Genomic DNA, 18,895 nt, shown 5'->3' with positions numbered 1-18,895 from the left:
ACAGACCAGCCCGGTGGGAACTGTGCGGGGGGTCAGGGATGAACCGTTGCTTTGGGAGCTAGAGACACCATGAAACAATTTTGTCTGGTGCGGTGTCTCTCCAAACAAACTGCGTGGCAAAGCGCTGTGCGGGGTTATTGTAAATAATCCAATTGCAGAGCTAAATAGGAAGTCATCCCGGTGGGTGGAGAGACATGCCAAGGGAGAGAGTGGAGTGTCTGCAGTGAGATGGGACTCAGTAAAGGGTCCAGAGGTTGGGGGAGCTGCAGAGAAGAAGATTTTTGCTCCAAGAGGGGGTGAGATTGTGTGATGGGGACGGAGAAGAGGTTGGTTCTGGCCGAGAGAGCAGGGAAGGGAGGACAAAGAGGATGGTGGAGCAGGATGGAGCAGGTGGGTTTTCGGAAAGGTGGGCAGCTTCTTGTTGGATTCTGAAAGGAGAAGGCAGCCCGCTAAGGTGGTAAGGACAGGAGTCTGGAGCTCTGCTTCTCTGTGCATGGGAGGAGGTGGGCTGGACACTGGAGAATGTCTGACTGTTTGGAGCACAGTAGCACAGAGAGGGCACAACTGAGATCAGGGCCCCACCATGCTGGGCTCTGCACAGGCCCAGTGTGGGAGACAGTCTCGTCCCCAAGCAGCTTGCAATCTAAAGAGGCAAAGGAAAGATCTCCCCCATTTTACAAGTGGAGGGGAAGGCACAGGAAGAGGAAGGCCAAGGTTACACAGGGCATCTATGCCCGAGCCAGGATTGGAACCCAACTCTCCAGAGTCCTCCGCTAGCGCTTCAACCACAAAACTCCCTTTCCTTTTATTGCTGGCTGGACAGAGCCAAGTACCTGCAGCTCCCACAAGCTCCGGTGGATGTGGCAGGCTGTTGGGCTCAGAGCCCAACACGTCCACAATCAAACACCACGGTAGGCTGGAGGAAGACACGACAGTGGGCAATAGGCAAGGAACATGGCTCCTGGGGGGCTGGTGGGGACAACGTTAATATTGCATGAGATCTGCTCTCTGCACCCGTCACTCCTGTTCGCTGGGGTTTTGGCCATGGTAGCAAATGTTTTTTAAATTCCTAGTGGCGCATTAGCTGGTGTTTGTGTCTCCATAAGGCGCGAGAAGATAGGAGTCTAGTAAAGAAGCCAGCTCAAGGAGCTGCTCCGGTAGCTCCCGCGGCTTTTAGAACTAGCAGCCGCAGCTTCAGACCCTGCTCTTGGCCCAGGCTAGTGGGAGAGGAACTAGCCTAATGTTACAGACTGACCCAGATCTGAGCCAAACACAGTCAACCCGAACCTGATCCGAGTGTCGAGTCATTTTCAGAACCAACCCGACCCCGACACTTCCCCCCAAGGTTGATCCTCCGTCTGTTCAGGGGGAGACCAGTTGATGTCAAGCAGGACACAAGTAGGTCCCCCGGAGGATGGGCAGATTCTCAACTAGCAGTGCAAGGGTCTCTGAATGGCAGAGATGGTTCATTTCTCAACCTTCTGGCTGGAACACAGATGTCCTCCTGGACGGGGGACCCTGCGCGTTTGGAAAGACAGCCCAGAATAACAAGACAAGGGTCCCATGACCAGCTCCAAGTAACATGGTGGTGGGGGGGAAGCATGTGGTACCGAATGAAAAAACCCTTCACTGGAAAAGGCCCAGGTAGGGACCATCGAATTGTGGAGGTAAAAGCGTGGTTATGCAGGTGGTGTTGGAGAGAGGGCTTTGGAGTCTTTGATCATAGAATCATAGAATCATAGAATATCAGGGTTGGAAGGGACCTCAGGAGGTCATCTAGTCCAACCCCCTGCTCAAAGCAGGACCAATCCCCAATCAAATCATCCAAGCCAGGGCTTTGTCAAGCCTGACCTTAAAAACTTCTAAGGAAGGAGATTCCACCACCTCCCTAGGTAACGCATTCCAGTGTTTCACCACCCTCCTAGTGAAAAAGTTTTTCCTAATATCCAACCTAAACCTCCCCCACTGCAACTTGAGACCATTACTCCTTGTCCTGTCCTCTTCTACCACTGAGAATAGTCTAGAACCATCCTCTCTGGAACCACCTCTCAGGTAGTTGAAAGCTCTATCAAATCCCCCCTCATTCTTCTCTTCTGCAGACTAAACAATCCCAGTTCCCTCAGCCTCTCCTCATAAGTCATGTGTTCCAGACCCCTAATCATTTTTGTTGCCCTTCGCTGGACTCTCTCCAATTTATCCACATCCTTCTTGTAGTGTGGGGCCCAAAACTGGACACAGTATTCCAGATGAGGCCTCACCAACATCATGGAAGATGTTCCAGGAAGAAGGATTGCTAGGAAGAGTTGGGATCTACCTAACGAAGAGAGAGAAGAGCATCTTCACAGGTAGGCTTGCTAACCTAGTGAGGAGGGCTTTAAACTAGGTTCACCGGGGGATGGAGACCTACTCCCGGAGGCAAATGGGGAAGTGGAATACCGGGAGGAACAACAGGGAGGAGGGTGCAACAGGGGAGGTCTCCTGATTCATACTGAGAAAGTAGGGTGATCGGCTAGTTATCTTAGGAGCCTGTACACGAACACAAGAAGCCTGGGAAACAAGCAGGAAGAATTGGAAGTCCTGGCACAGTCAAGGAATTATGATGTGATTGGAATAACAGAGACCTGGTGGGATAACTCACATGACTGGAGTACAGTCATGGATGGATATAAACTGTTCCGGAAGGACAGGCAGGGCAGAAAAGGTGGGGGAGTTGCACTGTATGTAAGGGAGCAGTATGACTGCTCAGAGCTCCGGTATGAAACTGCAGAAAAACCTGTTGAGAGTCTTTGGGTTAAGTTTAGAGGCAAGAGCAACAAGGGTGATATTGTGGTGGGTGTCTGCTATAGACCACCAGACCTGGAGGAGGAGGTAGACGAGGCTTTCTTCAGACAACCAACAGAAGTGTCCAGATCACAGGCCCTGGTTCTCATGGGGGACTTCAATCACCCCGATATCTGCTGGGAGAGCAATACAGCAATGCACAGACAATCCAGGAAGTTTTTGGAGAGTCTTGGGGACAACTTCCTGGTGCAAGTGCTGGAGGAACCAACTAGGGGCCGTGCTCCTCTTGATCTGCTGCTCACAAACAGGGAAGTAGAAGTGGGTGGCAACCTGGGCAGCAGTGACCATGAGATGGTCGAGTTCAGGATCCTGACAAAAGGAAGAAAGGAGAGCAGCAGAATACAGACCCTGGACTTCAGAAAAGCAGACTTTGACTCCCTCAGGGAACTGATGGGCAGGATCCCCTGGGAGGCTATTATGAGTCGGAAAGGAGTCCAGGAGAGCTGGCTGTATTTTAAAGAAGCCTTATTGAGGTTACAGGGACAAACCATCCCGATGCGTAGAAAGAATAGTAAATATGGCAGGCGACCAGCTTGGCTTAACAGAGAAATCTTCGGTGAGCTTAAACACAAAAAGGAAGCTTACAAGAAGTGGAAACTTGGACAGATGACTAGGAAGGAGTATAAAAATATTGCTTGAGTATGCAGGGGTGTAATCAGGAAGGCCAAAGCATAATTGGAGTTGCAGCTAGCAAGGGATGTGAAGGGAAACAAGAAGGGTTTCTACAGGTATGTTAGCAACAAGAAGAAGGTCAGGGAAAGCGCGGGCCCCTTACTGAATGGGGGAGGCAACCTAGTGACAGATGATGTGGAAAAAGCTGAAATACTCAATGCTTTTTTTGCCTCTGTCTTCACAGACAAGGTCAGCTCCCAGACTGCTGCACTGGGCAGCACAGCATGGGGAGGAGGTGAGCAGCCCTCAGTGGTGAAAGAACAGGTTACGGACTATTTCGAAAAGCTGGACGTTCACAAGTCCATGGGGCTGGATGCGCTGCATCCGAGAGTGCTGAGGGAGTTGGCGGATGTGATTGCAGAGCCTTTGGCCATTATCTTCAAAAACTCGTGGCGATCGGGGGAGGTCCCGGCCGACTGGAAAAAGGCTAATGTAGTGCCCATCTTTAAAAAAGGGAGGAAGGAGAATCCGGGGAAAAGGAAAATGGACAGATCAGTCAGTCTCACCTCACTCCCTGGAAAAATCATGGAGCAGATCCTCAAGGAAACCATTCTGAAGCACTTGGAGGAGAGGAAAGTGATCAGGAACAGTCAGCATGGATTCACCAAGGGCAAGTCATGCCTGACCAACTGATTGTCTTCTATGATGATATAACTGGCTCTGTGGATATGGGGAAAGTGGTGGACATGATATACCTTGACTTTAGCAAAGCCTGATATGGGCTCCCACAGTATTCTTGCCAGCAAGTTAAAGAAGTATGGATTGGATGAATGGACTATAATGTGGATAGAAAGCTGGCTAGATTGTCAGGCTCAACGGGTAGTGATCAACGGCTTGATGTCTAGTTGGCAGCCGGTATCAATTGGAGTGCCCCAAGGGTCGGTCCTGGGGTCGATTTTGTTCAACTTCTTCATTAATGATCTGGATGATGGGATGGATTGCACCCTCAGCAAGTTTGCAGATGACACTAAACTGGGGGGAGAAGTAGATAAACTAGAGGGTAGGGATAGGGTCCAGAGTGACCTAGACAAATTAGAGGATTGGGCCAAACGAAATCTGATGAGGTTCAACAAGGACAAGTGCAGAGTCCTGGACTTAGGACAGAAGAATCCCATGCACTGCTACAGGCTGGGGATCCGAGGGAAGTGATTATTCCCCTCTATTCGGCACTGGTGAGGCCACATCTGGAGTATTGTGTCCAGTTTTGGGCCCCCCACTACAGAAAGCATGCGGACAAATTGGAGAGAGTCCAGCGGAGGGCAACAAAAATGATTAGGGGGCTGGGGAACATGTCTTACGAGAAGAGGCTGAGGGAACTGGGATTGTTTAGTCTGCAGAAGAGAAGAGTGAGGGGGGATTTGATAGCAGCCTTCAACTACCTGAAGGGGGGTTCCAAAGAGGATGGAGCTCGGCTATTCTCAGTGGTAGCAGATGACAGAACAAGGAACAATGGTCTCAAGTTGCAGTGGGGGAGGTCTAGGTTGGATATTAGGAAAAACTATTTCACTAGGAGGGTGGTGAAGCGCTGGATGGGTTACCTAGGGAGGTGGTGGAATCTCCATCCTTAGAGGTTTTTAACGCCTGGCTTGACAAAGCCCTGACTGGGATGATTTAGTTGGGGATTGGTCCTGCTTTGGGCAGGGGGTTGGACTAGATGACCTCCTGAGGTCTCTTCCGACCCTAATCTTCTATGATTCGCTGGCCCACAAGACGGTAGTGATGCCATCCCAAGTATGTGCTACATTACAGAAGGCAAGTAGCTGTCAAGCTCTTTCACTCTGCAGATCCCTCTCCTGGGCCATTTTCTCTGCATATCTTCCCCCCTCCCCTCCCACTCACACACTCCCTGCCAGGTTCTCAAAATATTCCATGCAGGCAGGATTCTGCGGGGCATGGCTGATCCACAAGCCAAGTGCAGCTGTAGAATATTTCCTATGGTAACATTTTTTATGGTGGCTACAGGCTCTTCCGGCTTGTCTTCAGGCTGTTTATTAACTAGAGACTAAGCCAGGACTGCGAAACTTGGCACAAAAGTTTGAACCCCACCGAAATGTGGAGTTGTCAGCAGCCAAGGCTTGGGTTTGGCCAGGTCTAGAAATTGAGGAGGCTAACTGCAAAATGTGAGTGTGTATAAAACCCTATTGCAGGATATTGGGTTGGTTTGGCTCAGCCCCATCTTTAGAGTCCTCAATCTCTGGCTCTCTCTTTCGAACCACACCCCGCTCAGAGAGCAATGGCTTTGTAACAGAAGAAGGCTGTGTGCGGGAGGCACTGTAATAAAGTGAATGTGTAAAGCTCCGCTCTCCATCCTTGAATCAGTGATGTCAAAGAATTTTAGACGTAAACTCAATCTGTTTAGTTTAACCAAGAGAAGGTTCTGGGGTGGACTTGATCACACGCTGTAAATACTACATCGGGAACAGAAATTTGATAACAGAGGGCTTTTCAGGCTAGCGGACATTGGTACCACAAGATCCAAAGGCTGGAAGTTGAAGATAGACAAACTCAGACTGGAAATAAGATGCAAAGGTTTAACAGTGAAGGTAATTAACCACTGGAACAAGTTGTGGTGGATTCTCCATCATGGGTCATTTTCAAATCAAGAGTGGATGTTTCCCTAATTCAGACATGAATTAACCGAGGGCAGTTCTATGAAGTGTGTCACAGAGGAGGTCATGCTAGATGATCACATTGGTCCCAGCTGGTGGTATAATCTACGAGGCGCTGGAAAAGAACTACTAGATCACAGCACATTTTGGTGCTCTGACTGGGCTTGTGGGAAGAGCCCTGAGCTCTGAAGCCTCCACCCCTTCCTGTGGGCGACGATTCCACAGCCCAGCAGAACATCTCGCTCTCAGGAGGGTTTCCCTGAGGTTAAGACTAAATTTTCCTTTTCTTAATTTTGTCCCTTTGCTCCCAGGTTTCTTTCCATGGACCACATCCAATAATTCCTTTAACTAACAGCATGCAGCTATCATCCACTAATGCTTGTCTCTACCATATCTAACTACCTAGAAACCTACAATCAAAGTGTTAAACGGGACCGTTAGGGTCATCTAGACTAATCCCCTGCCAAGATGCAGGATTTGTTGTGTCTAAACCTTCCAAGACAGATGGTACCCAGCCTAGGTAGTTACATGGCCCTGACCGCCAGCCCATCTGAGTACCATAGTATCCAACCCACGAATAAGTCTTACCTATCTGGAGAGTGTGCATCCCAGGATCTAGGAAGGTCGACATCTTCACATACCTTCCTGGCTGCAAATTCAGAAGAATGCAGGGGTAAGCATTGTGTCCTGCGTGCATCATGCTCCTGAGATGCCCTTGAGAAGTGTTCACTGCATCCCCCACTAGTGGCTGTTCCACAAAGAGGACAACAGATGACTATCACTGCTACCTAATGGAGTTACTCCTTTAGCTCAGCTGGATGTGGTTTGGTGCTGAAAGTCCTGCGTTCAAGTCCTACCTGAGGATGCGGGTTGTTACAATTGCACTGACTAGTGATGGACCAGTCACCACGGGGCAGAGAACCTCTAGTGATCAGATGGGAAATCTCAGGACCTTCTGGGTTTGACCCGGCGTCTGGACCAGGCTAGGGGCGTGCTGGGGCATGTGTTTCTGAAGCGAAGACACTTAGGACTCGTCTATACTAGAAAAGTTGCAGTGGTTTGACTAGACCGTGATGAGCACTAGGGAGAGTGATCGAAGGGCGACGCTGCTTTACGGGCGCCCGCGGTGGGGCTTCGCTCAGGTCTGACTAGGTCGCTTTGGTAACACCGGTGCAACCCCCCTCGTCGAGAGAAGGCTATAGCTACTCTCAGCCAGAAAGGCATGCCGTGCCCTTGCCCGGCTACCACCTGCTCTGCAGACCCTGACCCCGCTCCCCACCCCACCCATGGCCTAGGGGCTGATGAGGAGAGCAATCACCCTGGGTGCCAACCACCAGGGGGCGCCATATCACTGTGCTCCCCCCTGCTCTGATTGGCCGGCACTTTAAAAAGTATTATTAACATTTTTGCTCGACTGATTGGCTGTGGTGGGGTGGGTGGCATGAGTTGGCTCTGCTGCATTGCCTCTCCTGGCCAGGCAGCCCTGCTGCAGCCCTGTGGATCTTCCCTAGGCTCCTGGCCTGGCACTTCTCCTGCCTTGAGGAAAGGAGGACTTGTGGCACCTTAGAGACTAACCAATTTATTTGAGCATGAGCTTTCGTGAGCTACAGCTCACTTCATGGCATGCATACTGTGGAAAGTGTAGAAGATCTTTTTATACACACAAAGCATGAAAAAATACCTCTCCCCACCCCACTCTCCTGCTGGTAATAGCTTATCTAAAGTGATCACTCTCCTTACAATGTGTATGATAATCAAGGTGGGCCATTTCCAGCACAAATCCAGGGTTTAACAAGAACGTCTGAGAGGGGAGGGGGTACGAAAAAACAAGGGGAAATAGGTTACCTTGCATAATGACTTAGCCACTCCCAGTCTCTATTCAAGCCTAAGTTAATTGTATCCAATTTGGCAAATGAATTCCAATTCAACAGTCTCTCGCTGGAGTCTGGATTTGAAGTTTTTTTGTTGTAATATCGCAACTTTCATGTCTGTAATCGCGTGACCAGAGAGATTGAAGTGTTCTCCGACTGGTTTATGAATGTTATAATTCTTGACATCTGATTTGTTTCCATTTATTCTTTTACGTAGAGACTGTCCAGTTTGACCAATGTACATGGCAGAGGGGCATTGCTGGCACATGATGGCATATATCACATTGGTGGATGTGCAGGTGAACGAGCCTCTGATAGTGTAGCTGATGTTATTAGGCCCTATGATGGTGTCCCCTGCATAGATATGTGGGCACAGTTAGCAACGGGCTTTGCTGCAAGGATAGGTTCCTGGGTTAGTGGTTCTGTTGTGTGGTTTGTGGTTGCTGGTGAGTATTTGCTTCAGGTTGGGGGGCTGTCTGTAGGCAAGGACTGGCCTGTCTCCCAAGATCTGTGAGAGTGATGGGTCGTCCTTCAGGATAGGTTGTAGATCCTTGATGATGCGCTGGAGAGGTTTTAGTTGGGGGCTGAAGGTGACGGCTACTGGAGTTCTATTATTTTGATTGTTAGGCCTGTCCTGTAGTAGTCCTGTCCTGTCTCCTGCCTTGCTAATCTCTCACCCCCCACCCTCCATTTCCCGCTCAGAGCTCTGCCCCACAGCTGCTCAGGACCCCTCTCTGCAGCTGTGCTATTCCTACCACCTCCCTCCAGCTGCTTTTTGTCACCCCCTCACACAGGGGACGTCTGTGAACGTTCGCTCTGGGGGAGCTGGGTCAGGATTTCTGACAGCCCGGAGCTATTTTGCTTCGAGACCATCCCAACTGGCTGGCGATCTGTCTAACATGCCAGCCCCATCCCAGCAAACTGCGCTAGGTCTCCCGTGATGCCTGGGCTGGATTCCTCGCGGGCCACCTCTCTTCAGCAGTTTCAAAGTGCTGGCCATGGACAAAGAAGAGATATTCACGGGAGGAACGAATGAGGAGCGTAGCAGGGGGCCGTCCTGGAGCACCAGAGCTGGGCTTAGGCCGGCTTCCCCCAATAGCCAGTTCCAGTCCTGGTTCACGGAGCCTCTTGGGTCAGGGGGCCCACAGCAGTCTGCTCTCTCCCCTCCTGGCCTCTTTAGAGGCATCCCTCTTATGTACGCTCCAGGCCTGATCTGGCCACATGACCTGCCTATCATGTGATTGTGATACCTGGGGAAGGAAGCTGAAGGAATCACAGGTGGGGCTGGATCCATTACCTCTTAAAGGGGCCAGTCTCCCTGGACAAGGCACACTGGACTCCTGAGGGGAGCTGGAGAGGGAAACAGAAAAGTGTTTGGGCTGAAAAGTTTTTGATTGTCAGGTTTTTGGCACAAACTTGCATGTTTTCTCTTTAAAAGTTTTCACGTTTTTGTCAGGAAAAAAAAATCAAACATTTGTCAGCCAAAAACTGTTGGTTTTCAGGTTTTGGAAAAAGCTATTTTTCATGCAAAGAATATTTTGCACGAAAAATATTGATCAGCTGAACTCTTTCATTTTCCTGGCTAACATCCAGGCTTGAGGCTCTGCAGAAGATTAGAACAAATCACGCTGGATGGCTCAGGGGCTACTGGGCCTGCAGATTGGCATGTGTGCCCGCTCCTAAAACCCTGACCCTGGGCACGAGAACCGGGATTAGCTATTCTGGGCCTTGTCCGAAGCCAAACCCACCCACACACTGATACTCAGGCAGCCAGTTTCCAAGTCCCAGCAGCCCCATGAGGAAAAGCCTTGTGCTAAAAATGGCAGGTACCAAGCCGTTCCCTAAGCAGCTGCATTTCCGCTCTGGCAGCCCCTGTTGCCTTGTAAATAAAACGGTCGATGAAGCAGGAGGGGAAGGAATGAGCCCCATGCGGCCCAGGGATCTAAATCTGCCACCGGGAATAAACCATGAGCAGTAAAAGAGGGGCTGCCTGTTGAAAGCTTACAGTAAGCTGCTTAGAGAAAGCTGGTCTGCAAACTGCAGGACACTCTGGTGAAAAGATTGTTTCTCAGGAGTTGAGTAGCTCCTTTCCAACAGGCCCGCCTGTGAATTGCATCCTGAAAGCTCAGCGCGAGGTTCCTCTGGGAAGATACGGCTCGTCCAGACTTGGCAAGTAGCAATACTCTCGCTGCAGCTTATCACGAATTATTGATGGATGTTTGTTCTGGCAACCCCTGCATCACACATCCATGGAGAGCGTGCAAGGCGACGGACTGGAGCGAGCTAGTCTAACACGTACCGTGCTGGGAGGTGTCAAAACGATCGCTCCTCGTGGCTTTAGCCACACTCACTCTCCCCCCATGCAGAAGGGACAAGCAAAGAGAAGATCAGGACAGCGATACAGTCTAGCGGGTTCATGGAGAAGTCCTCTGAGCCCACCCTCCCCACACCACTGCTGGCCACTAACATTCTCCCATTGGCCGAGCGTGAAGCAGTTCTTTCTGGAGCTCGCTGCGGCTGCTTCTGGGTTGGCCAGCAGGGATCGCTCAAGGTGCAAGTCCGGGAGCTAAGGGTGCTATTTCCACAAGGTTCCCAACTCCTGCTGATTTTTTTCTCCTGGTGCTTCCCCCCCCCCCCCCCGAAAGTGAAGCTTTTCATTCGGATGATAGGGAAACACTTTGTATTTACTCCTGTGCATTGTAGCGTGACAGGACGGGTTAGCAAGGCGGGGAGCTCTCCCACGCCGCTGGGGCAGAGACCTAGCATAGGCAGGGAAGTGATAAGTTAGCTCCAGCGGGCCTGACTGTCAGGTATCCCGAGGCCTCTTCACACGGCTCCGGCAGGAGCCTCAAAGGGAGAGAAAGCGGCCCCCTGGGAAGAGCTCCCCGGCCAGTGCAGAACTGGCATAATGGCCCTGCTCCCAGCCCCTGAGCGACGGCATGTCATAGTTCTCTGCACGCTGCATATTTTCTGCTTCCTAGGCCATAAGGATTCACCTGCTTAAGATTGTGTCCCCTGCCACAGGGCTGCTCTAAGGGGGTTTAAAGTCCCCTTTCCCCTTTCCCCTTCTGTTCTCACGCCAGGAGCTCCGTAACGGAGAGCTGGTGCTGCTAGACAGCAGTCGTGCCAGGCTGGCCATCCAAAGGAAGGGCCCTAAACCACAGACACACCACCTGGGCTGTGATCCTCTTGGATCTCATGAAATACACCCGCAGGGTCAGGGCTAGTTCACACTGGGCCGCGAGGGTGCTGCAAGATGCAACGCTGAGTTCTCATGAGGGCGGGTGCTTTCCTCTGAGGCAGTAGCAGACGCAAGACCCTGGGAGATGAGATCTGAAACCAAGGTCCTGGCCTCTCGTGTCCAATAACCATCTCATGGACTGCCCCTCCCTGCTCTGCTGGGGTACCTCAATCCAGACCTCCCGCACCCCCTGCTACCCCAACCCTGCTCCCCTTTGCTACAGTTCAGCAAATGCACCTCGGCATTGACCGTGCAGCGCCAACTCCAGTCCTGGGCTCCCACACATCTCCCTGGGTCCCGTGGCCCTCCCCTCTCGCCCACCATCGAATTCCTCTCGGGCAGAGAGCACCCGGTGGCCAAGCTTCTCGCTATTGACAGACTCGGATGAGACCCGAAAACTCAGGTTCCCTGGGAGCAAAAGCAAACTGGGACCCCCAGTCTTGCGAGGTAGAGGTTGCTGCCTGTAACCCACTGTGGTTGTTACCGCGCCATCAATACCCGCAGGAGGGTGGAGCACCGAGTCCTGTCCCTAGGCTGGGAACTACGTGGTGTCTTTGGACTCTGCAGGGTCCCTCCTTGATCTGCTACCCTCTCTCCACCCGGGGTTGGTTTTATGTCTCTGGCAGAGGCTGACTTGCTTATTGGAGCAGAGACCTGCGGAGGCTGTGGGGTCGGGGACCAGAGGGGGAGGGAGAGACTGCAACTAACGAAGAGTCGCTCCCACTTTCCAGCAGCTTTGGATGCAAGCATGGCTTGTTCCGGGGCCCACATAACTAGCACTAGCCCTGCCCCTAAGTACAGTCGTTCCTCGTGCGCCCAGCGACAGGGGCGGGGCGGGGGGGCGTGGCAGGAGCCTCACAAGGGGGAAGAGTGAGGTGTTGTCTCAAGGTCTGTCTGGAGGGTAAATGAGGATTTTCTCTCCATCCTCTACCGAGCTCCTTACTGGGGAGGGTTCCCTTGTATGCCATACAACATGCATCTGTGAATACACACACGAAACCTCCCATCGCACCTGTGCACGAGCACACTGTCCCCTCCCGCACAATCAGCTACACACAGACACCTCCTCGCACAGTCCTCACCACGCACCCACCATCTATCTGCACCCACACGCACGCGCCTACCCCACCCACGGTCACCTCCACACAGCCTGCAGCTGTACCCACCTGCCCCCCCCCCAAGTCACGCCAGCTCCTCTACGCACCTGCCCGGCCCAGCGCACACACAGACACGTGTGCCCACAGGCCTCACACAGCGGCTCAGCTCCGCCCAGCACGAAGCACTAGGGGATATGCCCTCAGAGGTCCTGTCGACACATGGGGGTGCGCAGAATCTGGGAGGGCATGGTCACTCAGGTTGGGCTTTGCCGTGCCGTTAACCTGGGATGTGATAACTCTGCAGGGAAGACATTCCCTTCCCTGAATGAGCCCAGCCCTTCGACTCTGGAAATCTCAGAAAGAGGGGCTCCTCAGAAGAGCATCCCCACCCCTCCCAGCACTTGCTGCTTTGGATCAGGTTGCAAATAGTTAAGAAGCAACGTTTCTTAGAGCTTTATAGTATTTCTGCTTCCATGGAAACCAGCGAGGGAAAGGGAAGTCAGAGCTGGGTGGGGCAGAAGGGTGAGGCAGCTGGGCTGAGCTCCCGAATAAATCGGGGAATTAGGAGCCACCTCATGCACTAACGAAAGCCATCGCACTGGCAGGGGAGGCATCGTAAGGCACAATTAATCAGTGCGTGATCGTTGCTCTCAGATCCAATACTATGGAATTACCAAGTATTCTTTGTGGAGAAGCTCCTTGGGGCCTACGGAAGTTCAGATCCAGCTGTAGAGTTTGCCCGTCTAAATTGTTTGATCTCCTGTCCCAATCAGCAAGAATGTCTTTGCCCAGCTGGGACAGAAAAGCCTCAAATCCCCAGTGTGAAATTAACCAGGGAATCAGGTTTTCATTGGCCATTTGTTTGAAAACGTGTCACTTTCCTGCTGGCAATGACTTTATCCAGCAGAGGCAAGCAAGCAGGACGGCAGTCCATGCCGAGGCGGAGTGGGAATAGACTGCGGGTCTCCCGACACGAACAATTCACAATACTTAGGGCTTGCTGCATACGGTGCTTGGCATCGGCAGAACTCAACACTCTTTGTGGGGGCAGGTAATCGGCACCGTTCCCGTATCACTAAGGCCCAGGTCAGCAGAGCCAGGGCTGAACCCCAGAAATGCAGACTCCTTGTTTGCAGGCCACTCTCCCTCCCAGAGGTGGGAGTCGAACCCACAGGTCCTGACTCCCGCTCTGTGCTCGCTCCACATTCCCTCCCAAAGCTAGCAGTAGAAGCCAGGAATCCTGAGTTACAGCCCATCCGAGCATGCTCCCCTCCCCACATTACAGACCACCCTCTGCCCCCTCTCCAGTGCTCCCCTGCATCTAATGCCCTCTGCGCCTCAATGCACATTTCACGCTGGCAGGCAAGGAGTCCCTTCCCAGCTCCAGCCTGGGTGACTGCCAGCTGCCCTGTCCCAGGTCGCCCCAGCAGCGTCAGCCCCAGCCCAGGGTCTCCCAAAGGGCCCAGCGTATGCTCACCTCTGAGGTGTGGCACAGAGAAGCTTTGATCCCGCCTGTCTGAGCCGATGATGCCGTTAGATCCAGCTGGGCAGCTCCTCCATGCTCAGCTTGTTCCCTGTCAGCCCACAGACCCTCCGAGCTGCCCTCTGCCCCCACCCAAGGATTTTCCTCTCTGTCTCCCGATCCCCCCTTTCTCCCAGCAGACGGTCATGCCAAGAAGGGCTAATCCTGGCCTTGGTGCTTCTCCTCCGACAGCCCACCCCGGCTGCACTTCTGCCTTTCTTTATGGTTTCCTCTCGCTTCCCAAAGTACTTTCCTCCCACCCCCTAGCCCTGGCCCAGCCCAGGCAGTGTTTCAAATTGCAATCCCAGCTGCAGATGTGAGAGGGGAGGAGGCAGGGCTAGCCGTCCGCAGGGACTGAAACCTAAACTCCCAGCTTGGCTCGCGCCAGGGCCTCCCCGCAGCCCCTGTTTGCAGGAGGCCAGCGGCGGGCGGTGAGGGCTCACAGATCCCTTTACAGCCCTTTTCCTTCTCCTTTTGAAGGATCCGCTGGGCGCTGTGCCCTGCTAAGACTGTGGGGGGGGGGGGGGGAGAGATCGGCCAGTGATAAGAGGCTCCCAACACATCCAGTGGGGCCTGGGCAGCATGGAGATGGGTATGCTAGAAATAGAGGGAGGGATAAAGAGGCTGAGGGTCCAAAGTATCCGTCCATCCCCATGCACCTCTACCCATTAATCCCTCTGTCCATCCATCCCCATGCAACTCTATCCATAGAGCACTTCTATCCATCTGTTCACCTCTCTATCTATCCATCCCCATGTACCTCCATCTGTCCATCTCTCTATCCCTTCATCCCAATGCACCTCTATCCATCCATCCCTCTATCCATCTATCCATCCCTCCATCCCCATGCACCTCTGTCCATCCCTCCATCCATCTCTCTATCCCTTCATCCCAATGCACCTCTATCCATCCATCCCCATGCACTTCTATCTATCTATCCATCCATCCCCATGCACTTCTATCCATAGATCACCTCTATCCATCCATCCACCTCTATGCATCCATCCCCGTGTACCTCCATTCATCCATCTCTCTGTCCTTTCATCCCCACGTGCCTCTATCCATCCATCTCTCTATCCCTTCATCCCCATGCACCTCTATCCATAGATCACTTCTATCCATCCGTCCACCTCTCTATCCATCCATCCCCATGTACCTCCATCCATCCATCTCTCTATCCCTTCATCCCAATGCACCTCTCTCCATCCCTCCATCCTGTGCCCCTCACTGTGGCAGTGGCTTGCCCTGTCTAACACAACCACCTGCTCTGCCCCCTGCGTGCTGTGTGGTGGGGTCAGGGTAAAGATTTGCACTCTGCCCTCACAGACAGCCAGACTCCAGGCCTGCCCATACCTGCTCAGCATTTTCCCAGGGGGAGGGTGACCTTGCCGTTAAGGCATTGGACTGGGAATCAGGATTTCTGGGTCCTGTTTCCAGCTCTCTTGCTAACTCGCCCAGTGGCCTTCAGCATGTCAATTAAACTCCGTGTCCTGCCTGCCCCTCTGTACAATGGGGATTATGATACCGCCCTCCCAGGGAGGTCATGAGATGGAATTCATCAATGCTGGCAAAGCGTGTGAAGATCCTTGCCTGGGGGCCGGGGGGTGTGTGGGGGGAGGGTAATCATAGACTCATAGACTTTAAGGTCAGAAGGGACCATTATGATCGTCTAGTCTGACCTCCTGCACAACACAGGCCGCAGAATCTCACCCACCCACCCACTCCTGCAACAAACCCTTAACCTATGTCTGAGCTACTGAAGTCCTCAGCTCATGGTTTAAAGACTTCAAGGTGCAGAGAATCGTCCAGCAAGTGACTTGTGCCCCACGCTGCAGAGGAAAGAGAAAAAACCTCCAGGGCCTCTTCCAATCTGCCCTGGAGAAAAATTCCTTCCCAACCCCACATATGACGATCAGCTGAACCCTGAGCATGTGGGCAAGATTCACCAGCCAGACACCCAGGAAGAATTCTCTGTCATAACTCAGATCCCCCCCTATCTAGTGTCCCATCACAGGCCATTGGGCCTATTTACCGCTAATCATCACATACTGGATTCAAGACCAGGCTAAGAGCCTAGAAAGAATCCCAGTGTGTCCTTAACACAACAGGAGCAATAAACCAGGCTCCATTTACACCGCACTGTCACGCCGGGCCGAGATAGGATTTGTTCTCGTATGGCAGTAGCATCAAGAGGTCGCTCTCAGGCCCCAGGGCTGCACTGTGCCGGGCGCTGCACAAACATGGAACAACAAGCACAAAGGTGCTTGCCTGAAAATGGAACCCGAGGGGGTGATGCAGAGTGGCATCGCCAGCAAAGCAAAGACGGGAGTCAACACAGCGTCTGAGAGGTAATAGGCCATGAAGGGCCTTGAAAGTGAAGGCTAGTAGTTAGATGGGACGGAAAAGGGGGAGCCAGTGGAGGGATGCAAAGAGAGGGGTGACATGGACCAAGCGACGTGCCAGGAAAATGATCTTTGCTGCATCGTTTTCAATGGAAATGTGTGTGGCAAGACTGCATTGGTCAGGGCCAGGGGAGAGGGCGCTGAGTAGTCAAATCGATACCTTTTAAAGAAATTCGATGACAAGTTTGGTTGGTACAGGTGACGGTGCGGATGCAACCGACCTAGATTTCTGTCAGGTGTTTAACTTGGTAGCCCATGACATTTTGAGTAGGAAAATAGAGTGATACGAAAGTCAACATGGCACACATGAAATGGACGAAAAACTAGCTAACATCGGCCTCAAAATGTCATCATCAATAGGGAATCAGCACTCAGTGAGTGTGTTTTTGGTGGGAGATTGATTCTTGGCCCCGTGCTAGTTAACACTTATCCGTGACCTGGAAGAAAACACAAAATCATCACTGATAAAGTTTGCAGATGACACAAAAACTGGGGGAGTGGGAAATAATTAAGGGGACGGGTCACTGACCCAGAGCGATCCGGGTCGCTTGGTAAACCGGGCGCAAGCAAACAATCTGCAGGTTCAACGCAGCCAGATGGAAAGTCACCCACCTAGGAACAAATGGTGTGGGCCACACTTACAGGATGGTGGACTCTCTCCTGGGAATTAGGGATTCTGAAGAGGACTTGGGGGTTGTGGAGTATACATGGGCGGCAGGTATCGCAGGGCAGGGGAGGCGAAGCCTCCCCAAACAGCTAGGCTAGGCCCTTCCCACGCTCTGCCCCGAGGCCCCTCCTACTTCCCGCTCTGCTCCCATGGCCCCAGCTCAGGCTGTTCCTTTTCCCGCCCTTGCTCAGCCTCTCCCCCGAAGCAGGTAGGGGCTGGGGCTGGGGCAGGCTGACCCGCGGCCTAGGACTTGGGGGAGCTGGGGCTGGTGCTCAAGCCGACTGGCTGGGGCTGGGGCCACCTGGCGCTCTGGGGCTTGGGCTGCCCAGTGCTCCGGGGCTGGGGTGGGCCAGCTGGGGCAGGCTGGCCCGCCAGTGGGTTGGCTGGGATTCAGGCTGGCTGGAGCAGGACTTCTTTGGCCACAGTGGGGGGCTTGGGGCTCCAGCAGGGAGCGGGGCAGGACCTCGGGCAAAAGGGACGGGGCTGGGGTCTAGCCTCTCCAAAGGGGGGGTTCACACGCTGCCCATGGGAGCATACTCAGCTGAACATGAGGTCTCAGTGTGATGCGGTGGCCAAAAGAGCTAATGTGATCCTGGGCTGCATAAACAAGGGACTCTCGAGTAGGAGTGGAGAGGTGATTTTACCTCTGTATTTGGCACTGGTGTGACCGTTGCTGAAATAGTGGGTCCAGTTCCGGTGTCCACAGTTCAAGAAGGATGTTGATAAATTAGAGAGGGGTCAAAGAAGAGCCACGATAACAATTAAAGGATTAGCAAACCTGCCTTATAGCGAGAGACTCAAGGAGCTCAATCTGTTTGGTTTAAACAGAGAAGGTTATGCGGTGGCTTGATCACAGTCTACAAGTATCTACACGGGGAACAAATATTTAACAATGGGCTCCTCAATCTAGCAGAGAAAGGTCTAATATGAGCCAATGGCTGGAAGCTGAAGCTAGACAAATTCAGACCGGAAATAAGGCGTGCATTTTTAACAGTGAGCGTGAATAACCATTGGAACAACTTGCCAAGGATCGTGGTAGATTCTCCATCACTGCCAATTTTAAAATCAAGACTGGATGTTTTTCTAAAAGATCTGCTCTAGGAATTTTTGTGGGGCAGTTCTCTGGCCTGTGTGATACAGGAGGTCAGACTAGATGATCACAGTGGTTCCTTCTGGCCTTGGAGTCTAGGAAGCTATAAAAAAGATACTCCCGAATACAAAACATAGACTCATCATCCCTGGTAAAGTTTGCAGAGGACACAAAAAATCAGGGGAATGGTAAATAACGACGACAACATGTCACTGATTCAGAGCAATCTGGATGGTAAACAGGTCATAAGCAAGCAATACATATTTTAATACAGCTAAATGTATTAGGGACAAAGCATGCAGGCCAGACCTACAGGAGGGGGGATTCTATCCTGGGAAGCAGTGATGCTGAAAAAGATTTGGGGATATGGTGGAGACTCAGCTGAACCTGACCTCCCAGTACGATGCTGTGGCCAAAAAGGTTTCATGCAACCCGGGGATGTATAAACATGGGACTCCTAGAGGTAAAATAACCTCTCTGCTCCTAGTCTGTGTGTGGCACTGGTGCGACTACTACTTGAATAATGTGTCCAGTTCTCGTGCCCACAATTCAAGGATGCTGATAAATTGGAGAGGAGTCAGAGAAGAGCCACTAGAATGATTACAGCATTAGAAAACTTGCCTGATAGTGAGAGGCTCAAGGACAATCTGTTGAGGGTAACAGAGAAGGTTCAGGGTAACTTGAATACAGTCTAGACGTCCCGACATGGGGAACAGATATTTGATACTACAGGGTGCGTCAATCTAGCAGACAATGGCAGAACAAGATCCAAAGGATGGGAAGTTGACACTAGAGAAATTCAGATTAAAAATAAGGCCCAAATTTTGGACAAGTGAGGGTAAGTAACCATTGGAACAAGTTACCGAGGGTTGTGGTATATTCT

The 18,895-nt window shown here is 52.1% G+C and overlaps 1 protein-coding gene across 6 annotated transcripts in view; it reads right to left on the bottom strand.

The window, feature by feature from the left end:
- HSPA12B (heat shock protein family A (Hsp70) member 12B) overlaps positions 1–18,895 on the bottom strand; it is an 85,925-nt gene that overhangs the window by 53,719 nt on the left and 13,311 nt on the right. For 2 of the 6 annotated variants that reach the window (XM_074951971.1, XM_074951975.1), the window contains exon 3: positions 6,711–6,771. The exons of 1 other annotated variant lie outside the window; for it this stretch is intronic. In XM_074951971.1, coding sequence (XP_074808072.1) covers positions 6,711–6,753 — 43 coding nt within the window. In that variant the 5' untranslated portion in view covers positions 6,754–6,771. Of the gene's footprint in view, positions 1–6,710; positions 6,772–9,290; positions 9,344–13,808; positions 14,037–18,895 lie in introns of those variants that run through there. 3 more of the 6 variants (XM_074951970.1, XM_074951974.1, XM_074951973.1) reach the window with 3 other exon arrangements.

The sequence above is a fragment of the Natator depressus genome, chromosome 4 (genome assembly GCF_965152275.1).
Source record: "Natator depressus isolate rNatDep1 chromosome 4, rNatDep2.hap1, whole genome shotgun sequence".
NCBI classification, from domain to species: domain Eukaryota; kingdom Metazoa; phylum Chordata; order Testudines; family Cheloniidae; genus Natator; species Natator depressus.
The sequence above is the reverse complement of the archived record's forward strand: the minus strand, read 5'-3'. Positions and strand labels throughout refer to the sequence as shown.